This window comes from Anopheles stephensi, chromosome 2, assembly GCF_013141755.1.
Source record: "Anopheles stephensi strain Indian chromosome 2, UCI_ANSTEP_V1.0, whole genome shotgun sequence".
NCBI classification, from domain to species: Eukaryota; Metazoa; Arthropoda; class Insecta; order Diptera; family Culicidae; genus Anopheles; species Anopheles stephensi.
Window position 1 is genome coordinate 78,661,542 of NC_050202.1, and position 20,478 is coordinate 78,682,019.

The window sequence follows — 20,478 nt, forward strand, 5'->3', positions numbered from 1 at the left end:
AGATGTAGTTACTCTACCGAAATTCTCAATTGGATAATAAGTCAGGCTGATTGCTTCTGTAAACCAAACGCGGAACTCAGTTAGGCGGTTCCTTAATGTCAATTATTTATTAGTGTTGTTCGCTGTGCTGAGCTGACTTTCTAGATTAGACACGAGTTTGATCTTAAACGCTACGAGTGATGCAAGTACAAAATTGCATTCTAGCCCTTGGATAGTCCAATGTCCCGATAACCCAGGATTTTCATTTCTTCTTTTTCTTCCCAGCGTAGCTATCCACCGGTGCGGCTACATTATGTACCTTGTGGGATATTTTGTTAACGTAGTACAGGGCAGCAATTGAGAAGAGTACGCTAGGACGAAAACAAAGCTTCTATCAGTAACAAGCGGTAGCAAAGGATAAAACCGCACACACTTACCACGAAGTGACACAAACACGGTGTACCATGCCACAGGCGAACAGCGCAACGACGAGGCAGAACGAAACTTCCGGAAAGAATTTGGCCTGAAATCCGTAGCCCAGCACAACCGCCTCCAGGTTTGATACCGCCTTAAAGCAAGAATACGTGTTACAATGCATCTGACCCTTTACAGCACCCGGAACTACGCTCGGTAATTACTTACGGTGAGGGAAAGAATGAAAAGCCACGATCCGAGGTATCCACCGAAGATGGTAGCCATTTGGGAGGAGGCCAACAGGGGTCGATACATTTGCATGCCCGAAAAAATCAGCACAGCCGACAGTGAGGCCAGCACCAGCGACACCGTTGTTGATACCGCTGAAACGAAACGGACAAGATAAGCGAATTATGAAAACGATACGTTGCGTTACTTTGAGATATTAAAACATTTACCCATTTTTACTAGCACCGGCGTTTTGTGGGACAAAAGAAAATACAGAATGTAAACACTTTCTTGACGTGGAATCGATCTTGAATGCCTATCTCACCAACACACGCACAGAGACGCTATGCGTCGTTACAGCTGTCAAACGCGGATAAAATCGAGCGGGCTTAGTTCACGCGTCGACGAAACTGAAATTGTGGAATATTTCGAACAGTTTTATATCTTTTCAATCACATGTTTTTGTACAGAAAGCACATTTTTGCATTCAATCCTGTTAAATGGTTTGTTTTCGACGACAGTTTTATCTTGTACAGCTTTAAAATGTTAATGAATGCATTTCACTTTCATCGACGTATTGCAACTTCATCGATTTGCACTATTGTCAACCCGAGTGCATCTATTTGACAACATCAGAACGCACGAAAACAACAAGGAAAAACGTCAATACAGAACAGGTGCAAAATTGCAAACATAAAATTTACAGCGTTTTGTGTTCACATTCTCGTAACAAATTTACCCATTTGCTGCATGATATTCTGCTCCCTCGGCCCAAAGCATGTGTACCGTGTGAACCGCGCGTTTGTTCGTGGTAAAACAGTTCCCAACAATAACGCTACAAGTGAATGTTTCTCTGCCGAAAGCTGACCGAAATCGATAAAATGTTTGGAAAACTATCGGAAGTTTTGCAAACGGCGGCCGACGTGGTAAGTCTGCGGCGTGTGACAATACAAACGACATCATGGCTTGTCCACAACAAAGCAGTACGCGCTGCCGGAATCATTCGCAAGCATGGACAAGTTTCCCCCTTGTTGATAGCGCAAGCATTATGAATTAAAAACAAAAATTATATAATTTGTTGATTTATTATGCTTCTTCACAGCTTGCGCCACCACCGACCGCATTGCAGGACTTTGACTACCACTACCGGTTGGTCAAAAACTTTTACATCGCCGATAAAACCGTACCAAAGATACACATCAACGACACCAACATTCCAACACACCTGGACCAAATGCTGCAAATACTGATACGTGAAGAGCAACGGTTAGAAGTGGCGGGGAAGACGGACTCCAACGTTCCACTTGACGCATCGCCGAGCAGCTCGGAAATGTCACCGAAACCCAATCCGCCACCACCGAAGGCCGAGTGTATGGAGTTCGTCCTAAGCAACCGGCCGCTGGATGTACTGATCGAGTTTGCCGTCAATGATACACCGCCCGGGGCGCGCTACATTGTGCTGAACTGGGTCCGGCGGTTTCTGTCCTGCCTGAAGTGCCCCCCGTTGGGCCATGCCAGCATTTTCCAACCCGTTCAACGGCTGGTGGAAATCTGCAACGGTACATATGCTTCGCCGTACGAGCGAGAGGAAATACTGTTCCTGGAAACGGTGGCCGGGCTCGTGCGCAAGGACTCGGTACTGGTCAACTTGTTCCTAAAGTCTCACCACCATTCCGCACAAATGTTGGCAAACTGGAAGGGGTTAGGCGTCAATAAGGCACCAGTGAACAATCCACTGTTTGTAAGCACAAAGATTGAGTACGATACGAGACGAATCTCGCTCGTAGCCGAGGAGGATGGTGAAGGTGTGTCAGCGAATGAGGCCGAGCGAGTGGAACATCAGACGACCATCGATAGTAACGTCGCTGCAGGCGACTCCGAGAGCTGTGACTGTGATGAAGAAGACCACTTTAGTCTGTTCGATGCGATAGTCAGTTACCTGGATAGCGCGGTTAGTGGTGATGATGATGGCGGAGTTCGGACTGCAACATAATTAAACCTTATCTCTTCTGCAGGATAGCACCATAGTTGTGCGGGCGTGTGAAGGTGTGCTTATACTGGCCTCATTACCGACGCTACAGCCATCGTGTAAAGCCATCCGGAACACGATCAGCCGCTTCGCCACAATGATGGCTGGCCGGCTTGCCTCAAACTGTCAGCAAATACCGGAAGATATGGACACGGGTGATATCGAAGATGCGAACGTCACCTGGGGACTGTTTCCACGGGATCCTGAACAGCCTCACTACATCGGACGCTACCAGCTAACGGCCTTCCTCTGCTGGCTGGATTACTGTGATTGTTTGCTGAAGGAAAGTGCCCTGTTAGTACCGGAACTAGGGCCACGTATCCGTGACGAAATGTTGATCAACTATATCGAACCTGCCCTGGTGGGATGCTACGCCCCCTTTATGCTGGTGCTAACGGCAAAGATTATCAAAAAAACGCAATCAAAAGCACTGCTCGATGGTATGTATGGGAGGGTTGCTATGCGACGCGTAGTGCGGCGATACTCATTTCTTTGCTTGTACAGAGATTGCCAACTGGCTGATCGGCGATGATGATCTGATGGACGTCAACAACTGCTTGCTAACGATTTTGATAGAAAATGCCCACGAAAATACGGACATTCTTCTGCCCACGTTACAGTTTGTTGAGGTGAGTGATATGGGTTTGCTGTTGCTCTGCAAAAAAAGACAGAAACTGTAATTAAAATCATATCTTTCTACCGCAGTCTCTGTTGGATAATCCACACGAAAAGATCCTACATGGAATGTTGTTCTTCTACATTAACAACCGCGGCTACTACGATGGAAATTCGCAAACCATCCAGTCATGGTCGGACGAAGAAGACAACCGTGAACGGCGGCGTGGCAGTGCGGACGATCCAATTAAATCACGCACTCTGGCCCCAAGCAATATATTACGAGTCATCAACCAGTACGTATGGCGTTCTGGTGCAACGCTCGATCGCTTGACGCTTTACCGATGTCTTTATTCTTCCCCTTCGCAGCTTCCTGTTGCTTTTACCGAGGCAAATCATTAACGACGCCGGTGGTATTTGCTACGAGGAGTACATGCAGGACGCAAACCGGCATTACCAGACGTGGATAAAGAAAACGCACGGGTTTAGCTGGCCCGTCGAAGCCATCTGGCCATGCAGCGGTGAATCGTCGCCACTGGCGGGCACCAGCGTCGAACCAGTGGCAATGTCTGCCAGCACCGGGCCCGGCCTAATGACGGTCGTTCCACTGGCCCCGGTGAAACAATCGAAAAAACAACGAATCAAATACAGCACCGACAGTCAATCGAGCATCGATTTGCAAACGTGCGGGGACAGCGGCATATCGGAGGAAAGCTTCTACGAAGGCCCGCTACTTAAGCTGCTGTTCTCACACGTCAAGCAGATGAACACGCAACCGTACGAACTGAATCTGGCCGTGATAGCGATCCTTTCCAAGCTGGCACTGTTTCCCCACCCGTACTTGCACGAGATCCTGCTCAACCCGGAAATTCCCGTGGCGGCCGGTGCAACGACCCTGTGGTCGGTAATGCAATTTCTTGCCCGGCAGTTGCTGGGCGAGATTCCGCGCGTGGAAGGATTTCAGGAGAAGATAAAGGAAACTGGCCGAAGATTGCTTTCCAATCCACCGCTCTACCATAGAGACTGTGAACACGGGGAACCTAGCAGCACCGATCCTACGTCCGGTGTGCCCATCGAAGAGGAGGACGAAATCAACGATCCGCTGTTCGAATCGATCGTTGTGTTGGAAGAATTTTGCAAAGAGTTGGCAGCGATCGCTTTCGTAAAGTACCATCACGCGAAGGAATAAGCGTTGACCGGATGGATAGGAAAGCATCGTTCCTGCGTACGTATCTTAAGTAGCACAAAAAAAGGTTCGGGGGCCGGTCAGTGGTTGGAGAACGCAAATTCTTTTGCAAATGGTCCATTATGATCTAGTCTTTGCCAAAACAAAGGGCTGCAGTGCAAACCGCGAAGAAAGCGTTAAATAAGTCTTCGCATTACTACCACACTATTCGGAATCGATCTTCATTTAGAGAGGCGTTGGGTTACGCTTATCTTAATTTAAGTCTTTGCTGCAAACATTGTGCGCGTTTGTTTTATTCCCGTAAAATATAGCTGAATTTTAAACACAACAACCGCGCATCAATAGGGTGAAACATAGTGAAGAAAATGTCTTATTTCCGATACGGATAGATTCGTGGTCAAGAATATATCTTTACACCTTCACTCTTTCTCCTCCTGCTCGATCTAGTGTGTGTGTTTTGATCTCTTTTCTGTGCGTGTGTCTCTCCTCTCTTGCTGTTGTTCGTATGTTATGCTCGCGCGAATGCGGCAGGAGAGCGTAACGATGCGTTTTTTCTCATTCTCTCGCGCCCTTACAGCGAACCAAATGCAAAGTCGTACAGCCGTAGAGGAAAGAGATTCGTTTGCACGCTTTAGCAAAATGATTGAGCTGTCGCAAATAAGATAACATAAAAGGGGCTTGTCTAATAATTCGAAAACTTATACCAAGAATGGGGTTTCAATGTGTTAAAACACATAAACATATAATGCAACATACGCGTCCCATTACTACCCGACTTCACTGTACTCCCGCCGTACCGTGCATAAGCTTCGCTCTGAGAAAGGCCCTCGGCGTTCGATGCGTTTTCTGTTCGTTGTTTTCCTTCGTCGCGAGTGGACGTGTTTTCTCCGGTGCGGAAGCCTCACACAGTTGCCCCGTTTAAGCGTACGTTTCACCCCCTTCTAGCTCCGATTTTCACCCGATCCAACCGCTATTTGCTAGTGCGTGTACACACCTCCCCGAGTTGATGTGCCTGTGTAGTTGTGGTTCATTTTCCTATTTCCGTCCCGTTGGGGGGAGCGCACCGCCCCATATGTGCTGAACGTTTTTCATCGCCCCAATCGTATCGTCTCTAGCCCAGTCGAAGAGGGAAAAGAAACTATCGCGCACCAGAGAGCGCCTCCGACGAAGCCTTCTGGATGGGAGCCGTACAGATTAATGGAGCTCGCGCGAACCACAGTAGGCAGAGAAACTGAAAAGAAATGGTAGCAACGGGAAGGCAAAGTGTGCCACCACCGTTCGAACGAACGAAAGCGTGCGGAATGGCACACTTGAATGGGGTGGCGATGATACACAGCAGCCCAAAGCCCGTGCACTGTGTGTGATAAATTGATGAAAACTGAATCCGATCGGAAATGGAAAAGCGCAGTCCGGGGGAGTTTCGGATGCTGCTCGGCGCAACTTCAATACCCTGCTAAGTGCAGATCGCGGCGCTGCTAGCTGTGTGACAAGTTGCGGTGGTGTTCCCCCGTAGTGGTGACCATTGTTGCGTTGTTTACCCAACTCCCTCGCCTCCACTCCACCCCGTTTCGTTTCCTCGATACGGTTGCATGATTTTCCATTCGCTCTCCCGGTTTGCAAGGGACGCTTGCGTACGGTACGGCTTCGGATAAAAACTGATCCCAGCGTACGAGTGTTGAGTACTTTTGGTGACTGAATAAATGTGCGAGGTGGTGCCATTATCAACTATCATCGCAACGCACGATGGAATTATCATAAAACAGAACACCCAACATAAATTGCGCGCACCCCTCGCGTTCAACCACTTCCCATCGAGGAATTGCGTCAGGTTGCATGCAACAACACCCAACCGCCCATTTGTTCTGTTCTTCTAGACAGACACATTGGCTGGGAAAAGTATAGGGAAAGTGGTGAAGAGAGAGGAAGCGTGGTTTATACCCGATTCAACAGGGGGAAAACCTGGCAAACGAATTCGACATACCCAGCCGGTAAACCGCGACCGATAAAGCGACCGGAAGCAACGACGGCGCAGCACACCAACGTTGGCCGTACCCATTTTTCGCCACCCCATATTCTACGGTTGCTAGACTTTTTTTTTTTTTTTGTTTCTCAGCAAGCCGTTTTCCCCTACTCTCGTGCGCACGCTCGGTGTAGTGGTGTAGCGGAAAAATCGCAAAGGAAAATTAAATTCAACACCGCTTCGAAGGGTGGTTTGTTCGCAACAAAACAAGTGAATCATAGCAGCAGCCACCTTACATTTAGCCGGAGAGCAGTGGAGAGCAATAGAATAGATCACTTCACACACAACCCGTCGTTAAGCGAGAGAGATAGAGAGAGAGAGAGAGAGTGATTTAAATGATAAAATCTGCACCGAACAACAACCTTTCATGAAAAACGGGTTGAGCATTCCGGAATTATGCCATCCATGGGTTGCGATAAAGAAGGCACGAACAAGGAACCTCGAGGTTTGGTGGCAATGGATGTAAAAGATGGGAAATTGTATCCCAACAATAAATGTGGTCGGACGGTACAGACGGCGTTCAATACGAAAATGGAAGCAGCAGAGCAGTTTCTCGTCGAGACGAGAATTGAATGTAACGCGAAGGACCATTGAAAAATGGGTCGGAAAATACCGGAAAACTATATCTTCCCTTTTGCGAATGGATGTTTATGTGACACAGACCGTACCGGGTTCATGTTCCAGGACGGTTGTTCACCGTTAGAGAAAAACGTACGAAACACGGGCGTGACTTTACGCTTCTTCGTCGTCGGTCGTCATTTCGATCGTACGTATCTATTATACACAAATGTACACCTAAAGCCCTACTGTGTGTGTGTGAGAGAACGAATCAAGAAAGACGATTTATTTTTAGGATTTTCACAGTTTTCCACGGGCGTTGAAAATCCGATCCCCTCGTGCGATCCTGTCCGGGCGGTGCCGTAACGCGGCTCGACCGATCACGGAATGACTTTTAAACGTGTGTGCAGCTCCCTACATACGGCATCCGGTCGTTGACAGTGAACGCCGTTCCGAAGTTTATCTAATTTAAGGATGCTGTTTTGGTGACGGCATCAAATTAGTCTCAATTGCCACCGTCAACCAATGGACATGGTGAAGTTGTCGTAGATCGTGGTAACATGGCCCCGATGGATGCGCACAGTGTCATCAAAGTGCTCAAGTAGTATTATGCAAGCAAACAGTGATCTTGCTCATTTGCCCCTTGGATGCATGCTCACGAACAGCGCGGCACAGCCATTTAAAGTGTTAATAGGAGGAAACAAACACATCCCAAGAGTACGGCAGGCTTAGCTCTGTGAGCGGCGTGTGCACGGCCATAATATTTACTATTATTACACCCCTTAGGATCGTTTTGCGATAATGATGATTATGGTTGCTGATAATAGTGCACTCAATCAGCGACATTAATGGCGGCTACACTTGAAATATTTTGACCGATACGATTGTTGTGACGGTCGCAATAAGTATTGATGTTTGCTGTTACCGATTGCCGGTGTCAGACAGACCGATAGAAGCGGGTAGGCGATTGAGTAGCGATGATGAGGCTGCAGGTTTACGGAAACCATTCGAAGAGAATTTTTAATACATAGAACTATTTCACACCCAACCGTGATATGTGTCTAGAACAATGTACACGTGACAATTGAACTTGATTTTTCAGTTGTTTAAGGGAAGTTTGTAAATATCATACAGATGTGACTTCTTCATCGGATATGTCACTAAAGATCCGATATACACCTTTCCGAAGAGGATGTTGTTGAGTAAATAAAAACGTCAAAAAAGGGAAGGGAACCGCCTCCTTTGATGATCGTGCAAGGGTTGTTTATTCATCCCTTTCTTTTGTTTGATGCTTGATCCACCATAGGATGAAACAGTTCGACGCACTTTAAACGCACGTGTCTCTTAACGCATCTCTTTCCTTCCCTTTTCCTGGAAGTTCTCTGTGATTGCCATCGAAAAAATGGTTTTAATGAGTTAACCAAACATGGCCAGTCTGTTTGGTCACTTTTTGTAGCATCATCTCTATCATCAGCCGTACGAGTGTACGCTATTCTTGGCCGATGGTAGAATGGACGAATGGATTTGCTGGAATACCAATGCCACTAATCGTTTTCTACGCCACGTGTTGAATCGGCACGTAAGCTCGTAGAACGCGTTAACGAAAAGCGCAAAGAACCATTACGAGCGCACGCATTTGGTTTTGCGGTTCGCTGCTTTTTGCGGACACTTGTTGATCGTGCGAAGAATCCGAACCGTCGCATAGAAACCGCACATTGATTTATAGTTTTCTTTTGAGACAGAATTGCTCCTTTTCCACGTTGCCCACTTTCGAATAGCTTCCGTTCGCTGGTTTTTTCCACAGTCCGGAACGCTGCCCACTTCCGTTTTTTTTTTCCTTTCGCCCATAATCGAATTATAATACTTAACATGCCTCTACACCGGTGGTCTAACGTTGTCCAGAATGCCGGTGACGAACGAGTTAAAAAGAGGTGAAATCCAACACCCCGCTCACCACCCCATCGGTGTAACAAATTGGATCAACAAACGACTCGGCCCTTCTAGACCCCTCGGTCTCTACACCCGCCGGCCAAAAACCGGAAGTCAACCGATCGAGTGCAAGGGAACGAATCGAAGCGAAACGACACAAACCGCGCCAACCGTAAGAAAGGGGGAGTTCTTTAGCCGCGCAAAAGAAAATAGCTCCCAACCGGGTCGGCTGCTAATGAGTTAACGAGTTTGTGTCTAATTTAACACACCGACAAGTTGAAGCCACCCGATTTGATGCCAATGTCACGCAAATGATCACTTTCGGTTCTGGTGTACCGCACGTCCCTCATTTCGGCGAGGGACTCCCCATTCCCCCCCCCCCCCTCATCCATTTCCCACTTTTCTAATGGTTTGATTTCTCGACGACAGGTGGTTCGAATACGGTGCCGAGCTACAACAAAAAAGTGTGCATTTTCCAGTTGAAGATCGTTCTGCCTGCTTCTAGCCAACGTGCAGTGGCATTAAAGTGTTAATGCGATATTGATGAACCATCATCGTTCGTAAGGTGTTTTTTTGTGCGTGTGTTTAGAAAAGCATAAAATTATAACTCGCAAGACAGAAACAAAAAAAAACCATTCAATCCGTGTGAATTCGGAGAAACACTTCAAGGAAAGCAAGCAACACCGTACCGGTACCGGTAGACGGAAAGTAGCACACTATCGGTGAGAAACTGGACGATAGTGTTGTTGTTTGGTGGATTATTTGAACGCGGTACGGCGTGGAAAATTGTGCGAACGAAACACACACACGCACTCCGAACAGTTCGATAAGTGAATACGGCAGTCAATACAGCGTACAAGAATGGCATCTCCAACACCAGCTCCCGTGAAGAAAGTGCCGATTCATCTACAGGTAAGCTAGATAGATAGGTATGGGAGGGAAATCGTGAGAATATTCATAAACTTTTAAACCTCATTCAATGTATATCAGAAACGATAAAGTAACAGGCAGCAAAAGCATAAAATTGTGCATTCTACCATTGATCAGAGCATCGTACGTTTCATATCGTCTAAGTTCAGTTTAAGTTTAAGTTAAATCCCTTTGTGGTGTGTAAGCGAGTCCCCTAGCTTCTACTTCTTCCTTGGCACTACAACCTCGTGAGGTCTTTCGGCATGCCATTTCGGGCTTTCTGTGACTGAATTTTACCCGAAGCAAAGAAGAACAGTCCGTTATCGGCTCTGCCACCGGACCGCTCTCAATATATCATATACAGCGAGTCCCTATATTCAACCAGAAAAGCATACGGTATAAACTAAATAATTGCTAAACATTTCATGATTAAGCGTCACTTTTCTACTTATAGAATGATGCCCAGAACCAGTTGTTTGTGCTTAACATTAGTATCCCAAGCATAACATTCTACGCACAGCCGCGTACGATAGCAACCCATCGGGGTAAATAAACATGATCCCTTATGCAATCTCATGGATCGGTGTTGGCCTCCCCCTCTCTCTCCTTCCAATCCATAGCCCGGAAAACTGGCAGCTATGAATTATTAATACGACCCACCAACGACGACGACCAGGGGCAACCGGCACCTAATCCATCCCGCATGATTCATTGTCGCGCTTTCCGACGCACAACTACCTCGGGTGGATGAGAGCCATTATTTGGGGGAGTTTTTCGAACTCCGTTTTGCATTTATCAGTCGGTCCGAGCCGGCAAGCGAATCGATACAGCTACACGCTTGCTGAAACGCTAGTTTGTGGCCTGTCTACAAGCTTTATTGATTTCTATCCTCCCGTGATAGAACAGTTGCTTGGTAGAATGCTTGTCGCTGTGCTGAAGGTTAAGCTTCAGTTCAGTAGTTTAGCCTCCATTTGTCGTACCATGTCGGTGTGTCAATTTAAATCAATTCGAGCGATTTTCTTTCCTCCCTCGGACGAAGCGTGCCCATTCCTTGGAGGGATGGGAAAACGGTTACTCAAACCTCTTGACCTCGAAATTTCACCTGCAAAGCTCCAGGCTAGCCGCAACAATATGCTGCCCCTAAAAGCGCCATGTTTCCACCTGACGTGCCTGTTGGGCGTTTGTGCTTGCGTCTGTGCGCTGGTGCTTGTTGTTGTGTTCTGAGCCAGCAGCTACATAGTTGTTTTTCTTTCTGAGGTATCAAACCCGCCACCGACCGTTTCCGGTGCTTGTTTGTAAGCATGGAGTAGAATAGGAGTAAAACAACACAACTAACCTGAACGGGGTTGAAATTAAAATAGTGCTTCTGTGCAATGAATGAAGAGAGAGAGAGGGAGAGAAAGAAAAGCGCAAAACCAACCCCATTGCGTTGTTGTGGCTTATTCTGGTAGTTGCAGCGCAGTAGACCGGAACTGGGGGCCATCGCCGCCGACGTTTACAGGTTCTCGCCGGCCGTTTGCCGATTATCGGAATTTGTACAGCAAGCTAACGATCACAGACAGCTACACTGCCAACTTCTTCTGCTCGTGGTTCGAGTGCGTTCCCATATTCCGATCGCCGATTATGCCGGAGACGAGCACGGACACGAACGGAGTGTTACGTCAGTTTTTTCACCCAAAAATCGTTCCCGGAGACCGTACGATGACCCTTCTGGGCCGTTTGCCTAGCTTGGGTGAGCATGGGACTAATTGGGATATGGGGTTTGCCACATTTGAAACAACCGGCCACCGCAACATGTGGCTGTCAGATTGGCTAAATTGAATGTACACGATCGTTATCGGAGAAGTTGCAGCGGCTAAAGTAGCATTTGTCGCTTGTCTGCATAACCCCCCCCCCCCGTCTGGCCTTAATCCGTTTTGGCGACTTGTGCCACGAATATCAATTTAGCAAAAGTGCAACCCCTTATCAGGCGTGTACTGATTATGGTGACGATCGCTCGTTGATTATGTTAATTGTGACCTCTCTCTCTGAGTCTGCTGTGCTTGTGGCTTCTTCTTCTTCCTTGGCACGACAACCCCGAGAGGTCTCGGCCAGCCATTTCTGGCTCTCTGTGACTTGATTCTACCCGTAGCGGTCTTGGATGGGATTTGAACCCCGGGCCTGCCCCGTGTGAAGAACGGTGCCGTTATTGCCTCGGCCACCGGAACACCCCAATGCTTGGGCTTAATAAGAGAAAATAAATTTGCTTTCTTGTTGAAAAATGAGGGGGAAAATAATTTCACTTGTGTTATTTCCATTTTGTTGTGGAAATCTTATGGTAAAACATTTCCATTTACAAAAAGCCTTTAAGTTTATTTCGGCACCCATTTCTCGGCCTACCCTCAAAGCGTTCTTTGCGCTATTCAGAAAATTAATTACATTCGTTCTAAACCAGTAGCTGTTACTGCCTGTTGAATCATTCATGCAGTGAATATATTCGAACACAATTGACAATAATCGACACAAGCCAGGTATCGCAGCACACAAATACAAAACCAACACAAGTGCAACCACGGTTGGTGTTGAAGTGCATCTCAAACAAATCAAACCAGCTCCCTGCATAAAGCTCAAGTGCTACAGAGCTACATATGAACGGAGGGTGCCGGAAAGTGGCGTCCTCCTGCCAATCAGTCTTCTAACGTTTCCATCCATTTCCATGCGCTGCGCTACTTGTTGTGGCCGACCTGCTGGCCGACAAGCGCCCAATTCTCAACCACTTCTGTCCTATCGCACGATGTTATCCCATTATGTGTTATTTTCCTCCCGAAACGCACTCTTGTTGCCTTTCCATTGTTCGCTTGTCTTCGGCTCGAGCGATGTTTCTAACCCGACACACTGGTCTGATGAAGTGATTAGTTGAGCTAAAAAGAAAGCCAAAGCAAATCCCTTCCAACGGGGTTTTTCCTCCTCGAATTCATTCGAATGATCGCCGATTGTATGTTGATTGTTTTTTAGGGTTTTTCTCTTGCCGCTTTTCTTACATCTTTCTCCAAAACACTTGCAGCTGTGGAAAAGGAATTAAAAATCAATTATTTATTCGCCCCGAAACAAATCTCGATCGTCGATCTCGGAGCAAAATTGTTTGGATTTTGCGCCATTGCCATTGCCACTGAAAACATGGCGATAAATTGAAATCTCTGTCCGCGTTCAACGTGTGCCGGTTGGTTTTCGGAGAGTTTTAATTGAAAACAGGAAATGTAAAAACAAAAACACGCATTTCTTTACACAATTGCCAGATCGGTTACACGAGGTTTTGCTGCCTTTTTTATTATATTTCCCTTTCTTCCGCAATCCAATTCATTTCAATTTGAACATCTCCTTTTCGGTTAAAAGGGTTCATTGGGGAAAAGTCGTTCCCTCCATCGCGAATCATGGCTCATTGGTGGCTTCCAGACGTGTGTAAAGATGCTGACTAATTCTGATCCGCTGGACAGGCATTGCGTGAAAATTTCCAATTAGTTTGTTATTAAAGCGTGCGTCAGAACGTGGTGGGGGTGGGTATTACGAAAGCTTTCTTTTCGCGGTCAGTGCCAAAAGGCCTATCTTTTAAAAGGCCAACACGTTAGATAATGATGAACACCACTCGTCTAATTGAGGCTGGTCAACCGGCCCCGGTTCGCCATCCATTGCCACTAGGGTATCGCCTTTGCACGGTGTGGAAATTCTATTCCGATCAAGCTAACAAACGTTACATTCTCGGTTGAGGTTCCAATGGTTGTATGGCGCAGGCGGATAGGCGGAATTAAAATATAAGCTACTGATTGTCGTTTGAGATACTTTAGGATAAATTATCACTGAGGGGTTTGAGCGGATCAATCACGACTCTTTCTTGAGCATCAATTTTTTTTCTCTCCCTCACTCGTTGGCACTACGAAGATCACGAGGATGAGAAGAGTTTTTCTGCCATTTCCGGCTCCCTTGACTTGAGATAAACGTAGTTTTATGATCAGTCCTGCCCATGTTTGTTCTCTTGTTTAAATCACATTTGAAATCAAATCAAGGGTTTTTTCTTAGCAAACTGTTAGGGAATTGTTGATTTTTCGATAGCAATAATAAACATGTTGATTATTTGATAGAAAAGTTTCCAAACATTGTGCATGATTCAACTTTGGACTGATACGGTCGAAGATTACAAATATTCAAATCTCAGTTAACCATGAAAAAAAATCCACAAAGAGTAAGCATATCGCACGGTCTCAGTATTATCGTAGTAACCTTCGCCTGAACCAATACGAACCAAAACCATTTACATCCACATCGCTTTAATCCTGTGTTCGCAACTATAACTGAAGGTTGGGGCGTGCTTCAAATATTTGCCATTAGCTCACTGTGAACCGTCGTCGTTCGATAAGATGTCCGTCACTGCCCGAGATAATGCTGCTGCTGCTGACACGCTAAAGTCCGAGGCTCAATCAGATGAACAAGTCTGTCCAGATCTGATGTCCTCTGCTCCTACCGATGGTAGCAAACCCATCGACGTGTCCGACGCATCCACACAAATCCACCCAGAAACCTCCGAATCGTCCACGAACACGGTACCAGCGGAAGACATTTCTCGAATGGAGCCAGCCAAGGAACCAGCCGATCTACCAAATGTGTGTACCCCCGTCTCCCTTGCGGGAATTGCAATTCAATCACCTATTGCCGTCAACGTCTCGTGGCGGTAGCCGATGTCTGGGGAATTTAAATTAAATTTAACAGCTCCCACTAATGAAAGTGTTCTTCCCCTTTTCGTTCTCTTCCGGCAGAGTGCGCAAAATAGGCTGTACATCAAGCGCGGTCACGTCGTAAACCATGATGGAATGCAACAGGCGGATGTGTACATCGAGGACGGAACTGTTCGGTAAGTGGGAAGGCAAGGAGTTCTACGGCAATTGCGACAATCGTGAGACTCAATCCATAATGCAGTAGTTCCGGACAGAATCGTTGCCAACTTGTGTTTCTTGAAGTTTATCAACGTCGAGTCATTGTTTGGCGTTTGGCCAAGCACATAAAATTACACTCACGTAGCGCATCGCACTCGCCAAAAATCGATCGTTGGAGATACGCTCAAAACGACCAAATAAGAAACTGTTTCGCTCTTTCGCCCCGACCATAGGTACGTTGGTTCCGGTGCGGACTTTGTTGTTCCCGGCGGTTGCCGCACGATAGATGCTGCCGGTAAGCTGGTTATGCCCGGTGGTATCGATCCGCACACACATTTCCAGCTCGAATTCGGAGGCACTGTTTCGGTGGATGATTTCTACAAGGGCACCAAGGCCGCCGTTGCCGGTGGCACCACAACCATCCGTAAGTAAACCCACCCGATGATGCGGCAAACAGTTTGCCCCAAAAGTGTATGCTAATCGATTCCTGCTTTGCTTTCCTTGCCGCCAGTGGACTTTGTGCTTCCGAAGAAGGGCGAATCTTTGCTCGAGGCGTACGATACGTGGCGAGCACGGGCCGACCCGAAGGTGGTGTGTGACTATGGGCTGCACGTTGGCATTACCTGGTGGTCCAAGTCCGTCCGGGATGAGATGAAGATCCTCTGCCAGGAACGGGGCGTCAACTCGTTCAAATGCTTCATGGCGTACAAAGGTCTGTATCAGCTGAACGATTCCGAGCTGTATGAAGTGTTCGAAACGTGCAAGGAGCTTGGGGCGGTGGCGATGGTGCACGCGGAAAATGGCGACATCATTGCGAAGAACGTTACCAAACTGCTGTCCGAAGGTGTGACCGGCCCGGAAGGCCATGAGCTATCGCGCACGGAGGAGGTCGAGGCAGAGGCCACCAATCGCGCCTGCGTTATTGCGCATCAGGTACGTCCAGGGTGGTTTTGCGATATGGTCAGCTGGCAAATTCATAGCACCTAATTCTACGGGCTAATGACACTGCAACGATTGTTAACAGCGAGCGCGCGATAAGATTAAGAAGGGCAATTGTTTATGCTTCTCGAAAATATGTTATAATGCTCTTCACTGATGGGACAGTTGAAACGATACGTTCGACAGCGCGGGGAGTTTTTGCTTAACCATTGAAGCTTAAGAGATTAGATTGCATTGTGTGATCGAGTGAGATTGAAGTATTATTTAGTAATTTTAAGATTACTATCCACTAATACGAGTCGTCTATTTTGCTAAACGTTTTTTCTGAGCCATGTTTCTGCTATGTCTGCAATGCAGAATCCAGAATGCTTACTTATCAGGCGCTAGAACCACTTTGCGGTCTTGGCTTGCTGCGCCAATCCTCGATACCGCTCACGGTTTAGCGCCGTCGTCTGCCAATCCGTCATCCTGGCCGTTCTGGGGGCCTACCATGCTTCCTCTGTCCGTGTGAACGATCTAAAAGGACTTTACAGGCTGGGTCGTCCGGTGTCATTCTCATGACGTGACCAGCCCACCGGAGCCTGGCGAGTCTAATTCGATGGTGAGATCATCGTACAGCTCGTCATTGCAGCGGCTCCTCCATTGTCCTTCCACACACATACAGGGCCAAAAATCCTTCTGAGCATCTTCCTCTCGAACGCGGCTAAGAGAGCTTCAGTCAGTTTAGGAGTCCACTCAGTCAGAGCGGAGAAGTTTCCTCAGGCAGTAGTATGACCGGTTGGCAGCCAACACCCTTGCGCGTAACTCAACATCAATGTTGTTGTCGGTGCTGACTTTTGACCAGACCAGATAGGTGAAGTTTTGGACGACTTCGAAGGGGCGGTCACCTATCTGTACATCACCCCTGGAATCATGAATGCTTAAGTTTGTCTGTAAAACAAATACCAACTGGTCCATTAAGTGCCGAGTGCGTGTGACCACCTCGCTAACATAGGGTTTAGAAAAAAGCAACAACATGAAACATTCTGTTTGACCCACTTGAACCTTCCGCTTGACCTTAGTACAAATGCTACAAGGATCTACAAGCGTCTAGTCCCCACATATTCCAGGGTCACAGGCAAATGAGCGTCAAACACGCAACTAACGTACACCGCGAACTTGAACTTTCACTTTCCTATTGCACATTCGGTTCGGTATGCATTTTCACATTCTGTTAACATAATTTTCCTTGCTTTGGTTTATCTTTACTATTTTGTTTATCTGCTAATCATTTATCGCTTACCAATCACACCTATTGTTTTATATTTTCTTACTATCCTTTCTTTATTTGAATCCTTTCTGTTCTCGGCTATCTTCGTTCGCTACTTGTACTTCTTCTTCCGACCCTACCGTTGAAGGCTCAATGCCCGTTGTACGTTGTGCATGTAATGAGCAAATCGGCCGGTATCGAGGTTGCTCGTGCTCGTCGCCGCTACAATGCGGTTGGCATCTTCGGCGAAACGCTGGCGGCTGCACTCGGCACCGATGGTACACATTACCATGACAAATGCTGGCATCATGCAGCCGCCCACATACTCAGCCCACCGTTGAGACCCGACCCTACAACGCCGGAATTTATGATGAAACTGTTAGCCCAGTAAGTAGCTCCTGCTGGAGTGGCCCCATTTGTACTCGGTGTAAGGCTCTCTACTACTAGCAATAGTAATGCGTTCCATGTGTCGATCGTTGTCATGTTATAACATCCTTTCACTTACACCAACTCACCTCACATGGAAGCTTCCTTTCTCAGATGCGTGTCATTGGCTGCGTGTTGTACTTGAACTATTTCGAAATGATTGCCAGAGTTTACCCTAAGACGAGATTCTGCAAAAATGCTGATTATAATCACTAAAGTCACATTTCGTTCATTTTCATTCATGCTGCTGTCCGGATAATTGAACGCTGCCCTAACCATTTGCTTTAATGTGTTACTGACGTTGTGGCAACTTTAAACCCTCGCTTCTAACCTACACAATATTAACGTTGTGGCAACACCTCAACACAACACCGAACACTGGAACTGGAACACACCACACTCATCCATCTCAACATCCGGGGGCATACGATGGACACACTCGCGCAAACACTTCATGCTCCACACTTGCAGACAAAGGCGCCACTGTACGTTACGCGGGTGACCAGTAAGCTGGCCGCCGAACAACTCTCGCAGGCGAAGCGTCGGGGCCAGGTGGTTTACGGCGAAACGCTGGCCAGCTCACTCGGCTGCACACTGACCAACGTGAAACCGAACGCGCTGGTCTACTACACGACCAGCCCACCGATTCGAAAGGATCCGGAAACTCCCCGCCATCTGGTGAAGTTCCTGGCGCTGTAAGTCCTTGCTAAACGCTTGTTCCAGGAATGTGCAGAATTGTTAAACCTCTCTAAGCTTCCATCATTTCGCTGTTCTGTTTTATAGGTTTTGTTGTTGGTAGAAATAGTGACTTCTCTTCTTACTCTATTGTTATGCCACCGATTTCAATGTAAAATTATTCTTTTTTGTAGGGACGATCTGCAGACCACTGGCAGTGACAATTGCACCTTCAACCGTAACCAAAAGGAGCTGGGACTGAAGGATTTCTCCAAAATTCCCAACGGTGTTAACGGTGTCGAGGACCGAATGTCCGTAGTTTGGGAGAAAGGCGTACAGTCGGGATTGATCGATCCCCAGCGTTTCGTAGCCATCACCAGCACGAATGCGGCCAAAATTTTCAACCTCTACCCACGGAAGGGACGCATCGCACATGGCTCCGATGCCGATTTAATCATCTGGGACCCGAAAGCGGTGCGCACGATTTCCGCTTCTACCCACCATCAGGCGTGTGACTTTAACATCTTCGAAGGCATGAAGTGTCACGGCGTGCCGGAGTTTGTGATTGTGCGAGGACGGGTGTGCGTCGAGTACGATTTGATTCGCGTTGCCGAAGGTCAAGGTTCGTTCCTGGAAACACCCGTCTATCCATCGTTCGTGTATGATGCATTGAATGGGACCGTTTCGGATTACGGTTCGGACGAAAAGCATGCCCGCAATGGGATCCAAAGCCTGGACCTAAACTCAAAATCCAGTCACGATGTAGATATTCCCGATGCATACGCCTTGCCCGAGAAGTACATTCCCGGGCCGGCTTTGAGTGTTATTTCGGGCGATTCACAGCTCAGCACTCCCCACAGTGCACGCGGCCATCGTCCCGATGGAACGAAGAATATGCAGGAGTCTACATTTTCTATCAGCGGTAGGGGCTTTATCAATCGTCACCCTTTCGCGTGCTGCCTGATTAGTTCACAAACTCATGTTTTTTTTTATGATTTGCAGAGGAACTTGACAAATCGGAAGCACGCTCGTGCATTCGCGTACGGGCTCCCCCCGGTGGAAAGTCTACCGGCTTCTGGTAAGAGGAGTGGCTATGGCCAGTGCGTAACGGAACGGAAATGAAGGAATGGTATGCAAAGTTACCTCTCAACGCTATCACCTCCAACCATCCAAAGAAGTACACGCGTGCACCAAGTAAGAGCATAAGGCACGGAGAGCAACCACCATAAACACACCAACTACTAGGAGATACTTTCGAACGACATACAGCAATGGTCACAAAATGGAGAACAGCAACTGTTAGAGGCAAACCATATCAAAGCGACCAAACAGAACGGATCATTGCGATCAAGACAGTTGGCAACGTTTGACATTGGTTCCAAAGGCGCTGGATGAAACCAAACAATCAGCTAAGTAAACTAAACCTATCTATACGTTTTCGAGGTTACGGAGCGTTCCGTTCGGGCGAATTAAAATATGTCGGTCTGCGGTTTTTGAGTCGTTTCCGAGCGCTGCACCATTGCACTAGGATCATGTTTAAGTTATTTAATTTATTTTACTTGTTTCTCGTGACTAATTAGCTGCTAAATGGTTCATTTGTACACCGTCGGTACATTTTTATCATACAGTTTAGTTTAGCCTTGTGACAAACGACACAAAATGAATGCTATAGAAATGTACTTTAAAGGAAGTTTAAGCATGTGCAATAGACGTAGGATACTTGAATCGCAGGGCTATGCTTTCAGCAAGCACATCAATCATTCAAATCAAACAAACAAAACTTCACACACTGGTTGACGCACAATGTCCTGATAGGGATTTGGCTATAGTGAGAAGGGATCGATCTTCGTTTTTTTTTTCAATCTTTCAGACCAGTAGACATACACACGCTGTCGGTTAGCCGATGACCTATGCTGCTTATTTTTACTCGTAGCTAGGATTGAAAAATTTATAATCACTGGCAGGAACCAAACAATCGGATGAACATGAGCAAGCCAAAGTTGGTAGAGATTAAAATGAGGAAAACGCGACGGGACCTAAAGTATGTTTTTGGGTGACTTACATGTGTAGATCGCTACAAAATGCCTTCATAGATTTTCTTTTCCTTGAGCAAGTGTCTCGTTGTATGCATGCAATTGGTTTGGCCTTATGCGAAGCTGAACTGCTACACTACTACTAGCTTGTACTAGCGATAAAATATTTATTCGTGAACGCTTCGTTTGGTTGTTTTTTTTTACTACTAGCTCCAAATATACACTCACCTAAATTAAGCGAGCGGTTTTCCATCGTTAGATAAGAGAGGTATGCGTTTAATACAAAACCCATTAAATACTACGTCGACGTAATCGTATTGAAATGCTGGTTACTCTGGTACCCCGGAAATAAAGAAAAGAGAGAAAAAAAAGGCGACGTTGTACG

General features: G+C 46.9%; 3 protein-coding genes across 6 annotated transcripts; 2 read left to right on the forward strand and 1 right to left on the reverse strand.

The window, feature by feature from the left end:
- Positions 1 to 54: 54 nt before the first annotated feature.
- LOC118508533 (protein KRTCAP2 homolog) lies at positions 55 to 937 on the reverse strand. Its single transcript, XM_036048411.1, has 4 exons — positions 852 to 937; positions 622 to 776; positions 417 to 547; positions 55 to 350 (listed from the first exon to the last, which is right to left on the reverse strand). Exons 1-4 carry the CDS (start codon positions 853 to 855, stop codon positions 242 to 244), a joined length of 399 nt encoding a protein of 132 aa, XP_035904304.1. The 5' UTR covers positions 856 to 937; the 3' UTR covers positions 55 to 241.
- A 310-nt stretch (positions 938 to 1,247) lies between these two features.
- On the forward strand, positions 1,248 to 4,779 carry LOC118508528 (protein FAM160B1-like). Its single transcript, XM_036048402.1, has 6 exons — positions 1,248 to 1,547; positions 1,724 to 2,572; positions 2,637 to 3,090; positions 3,155 to 3,279; positions 3,356 to 3,561; positions 3,635 to 4,779. Exons 1-6 carry the CDS (start codon positions 1,467 to 1,469, stop codon positions 4,452 to 4,454), a joined length of 2,535 nt encoding a protein of 844 aa, XP_035904295.1. The 5' UTR covers positions 1,248 to 1,466; the 3' UTR covers positions 4,455 to 4,779.
- A 518-nt stretch (positions 4,780 to 5,297) lies between these two features.
- Positions 5,298 to 20,464, forward strand: LOC118508529 (dihydropyrimidinase). 4 transcript variants are annotated; one of them, XM_036048405.1, is made up of 8 exons: positions 5,298 to 5,375; positions 9,388 to 9,870; positions 14,655 to 14,749; positions 15,005 to 15,195; positions 15,283 to 15,704; positions 17,108 to 17,346; positions 18,255 to 18,982; positions 19,063 to 20,455. In XM_036048405.1, the coding sequence occupies exons 2-8, from the start codon at positions 9,820 to 9,822 to the stop codon at positions 19,140 to 19,142; spliced, it is 1,806 nt and encodes a 601-aa protein (XP_035904298.1). In that variant the 5' UTR covers positions 5,298 to 5,375; positions 9,388 to 9,819; the 3' UTR covers positions 19,143 to 20,455. The 4 variants fall into 4 exon arrangements, with proteins under 4 accessions (XP_035904298.1, XP_035904299.1, XP_035904297.1 ...); XM_036048406.1 differs by lacking the exon at positions 17,108 to 17,346 and adding an exon at positions 17,857 to 18,080; XM_036048404.1 differs by lacking the exons at positions 5,298 to 5,375; positions 9,388 to 9,870; positions 17,108 to 17,346 and adding exons at positions 14,235 to 14,501; positions 17,857 to 18,080 and having other exon boundaries at positions 19,063 to 20,417.
- The last annotated feature ends 14 nt before the right edge of the window (positions 20,465 to 20,478 follow it).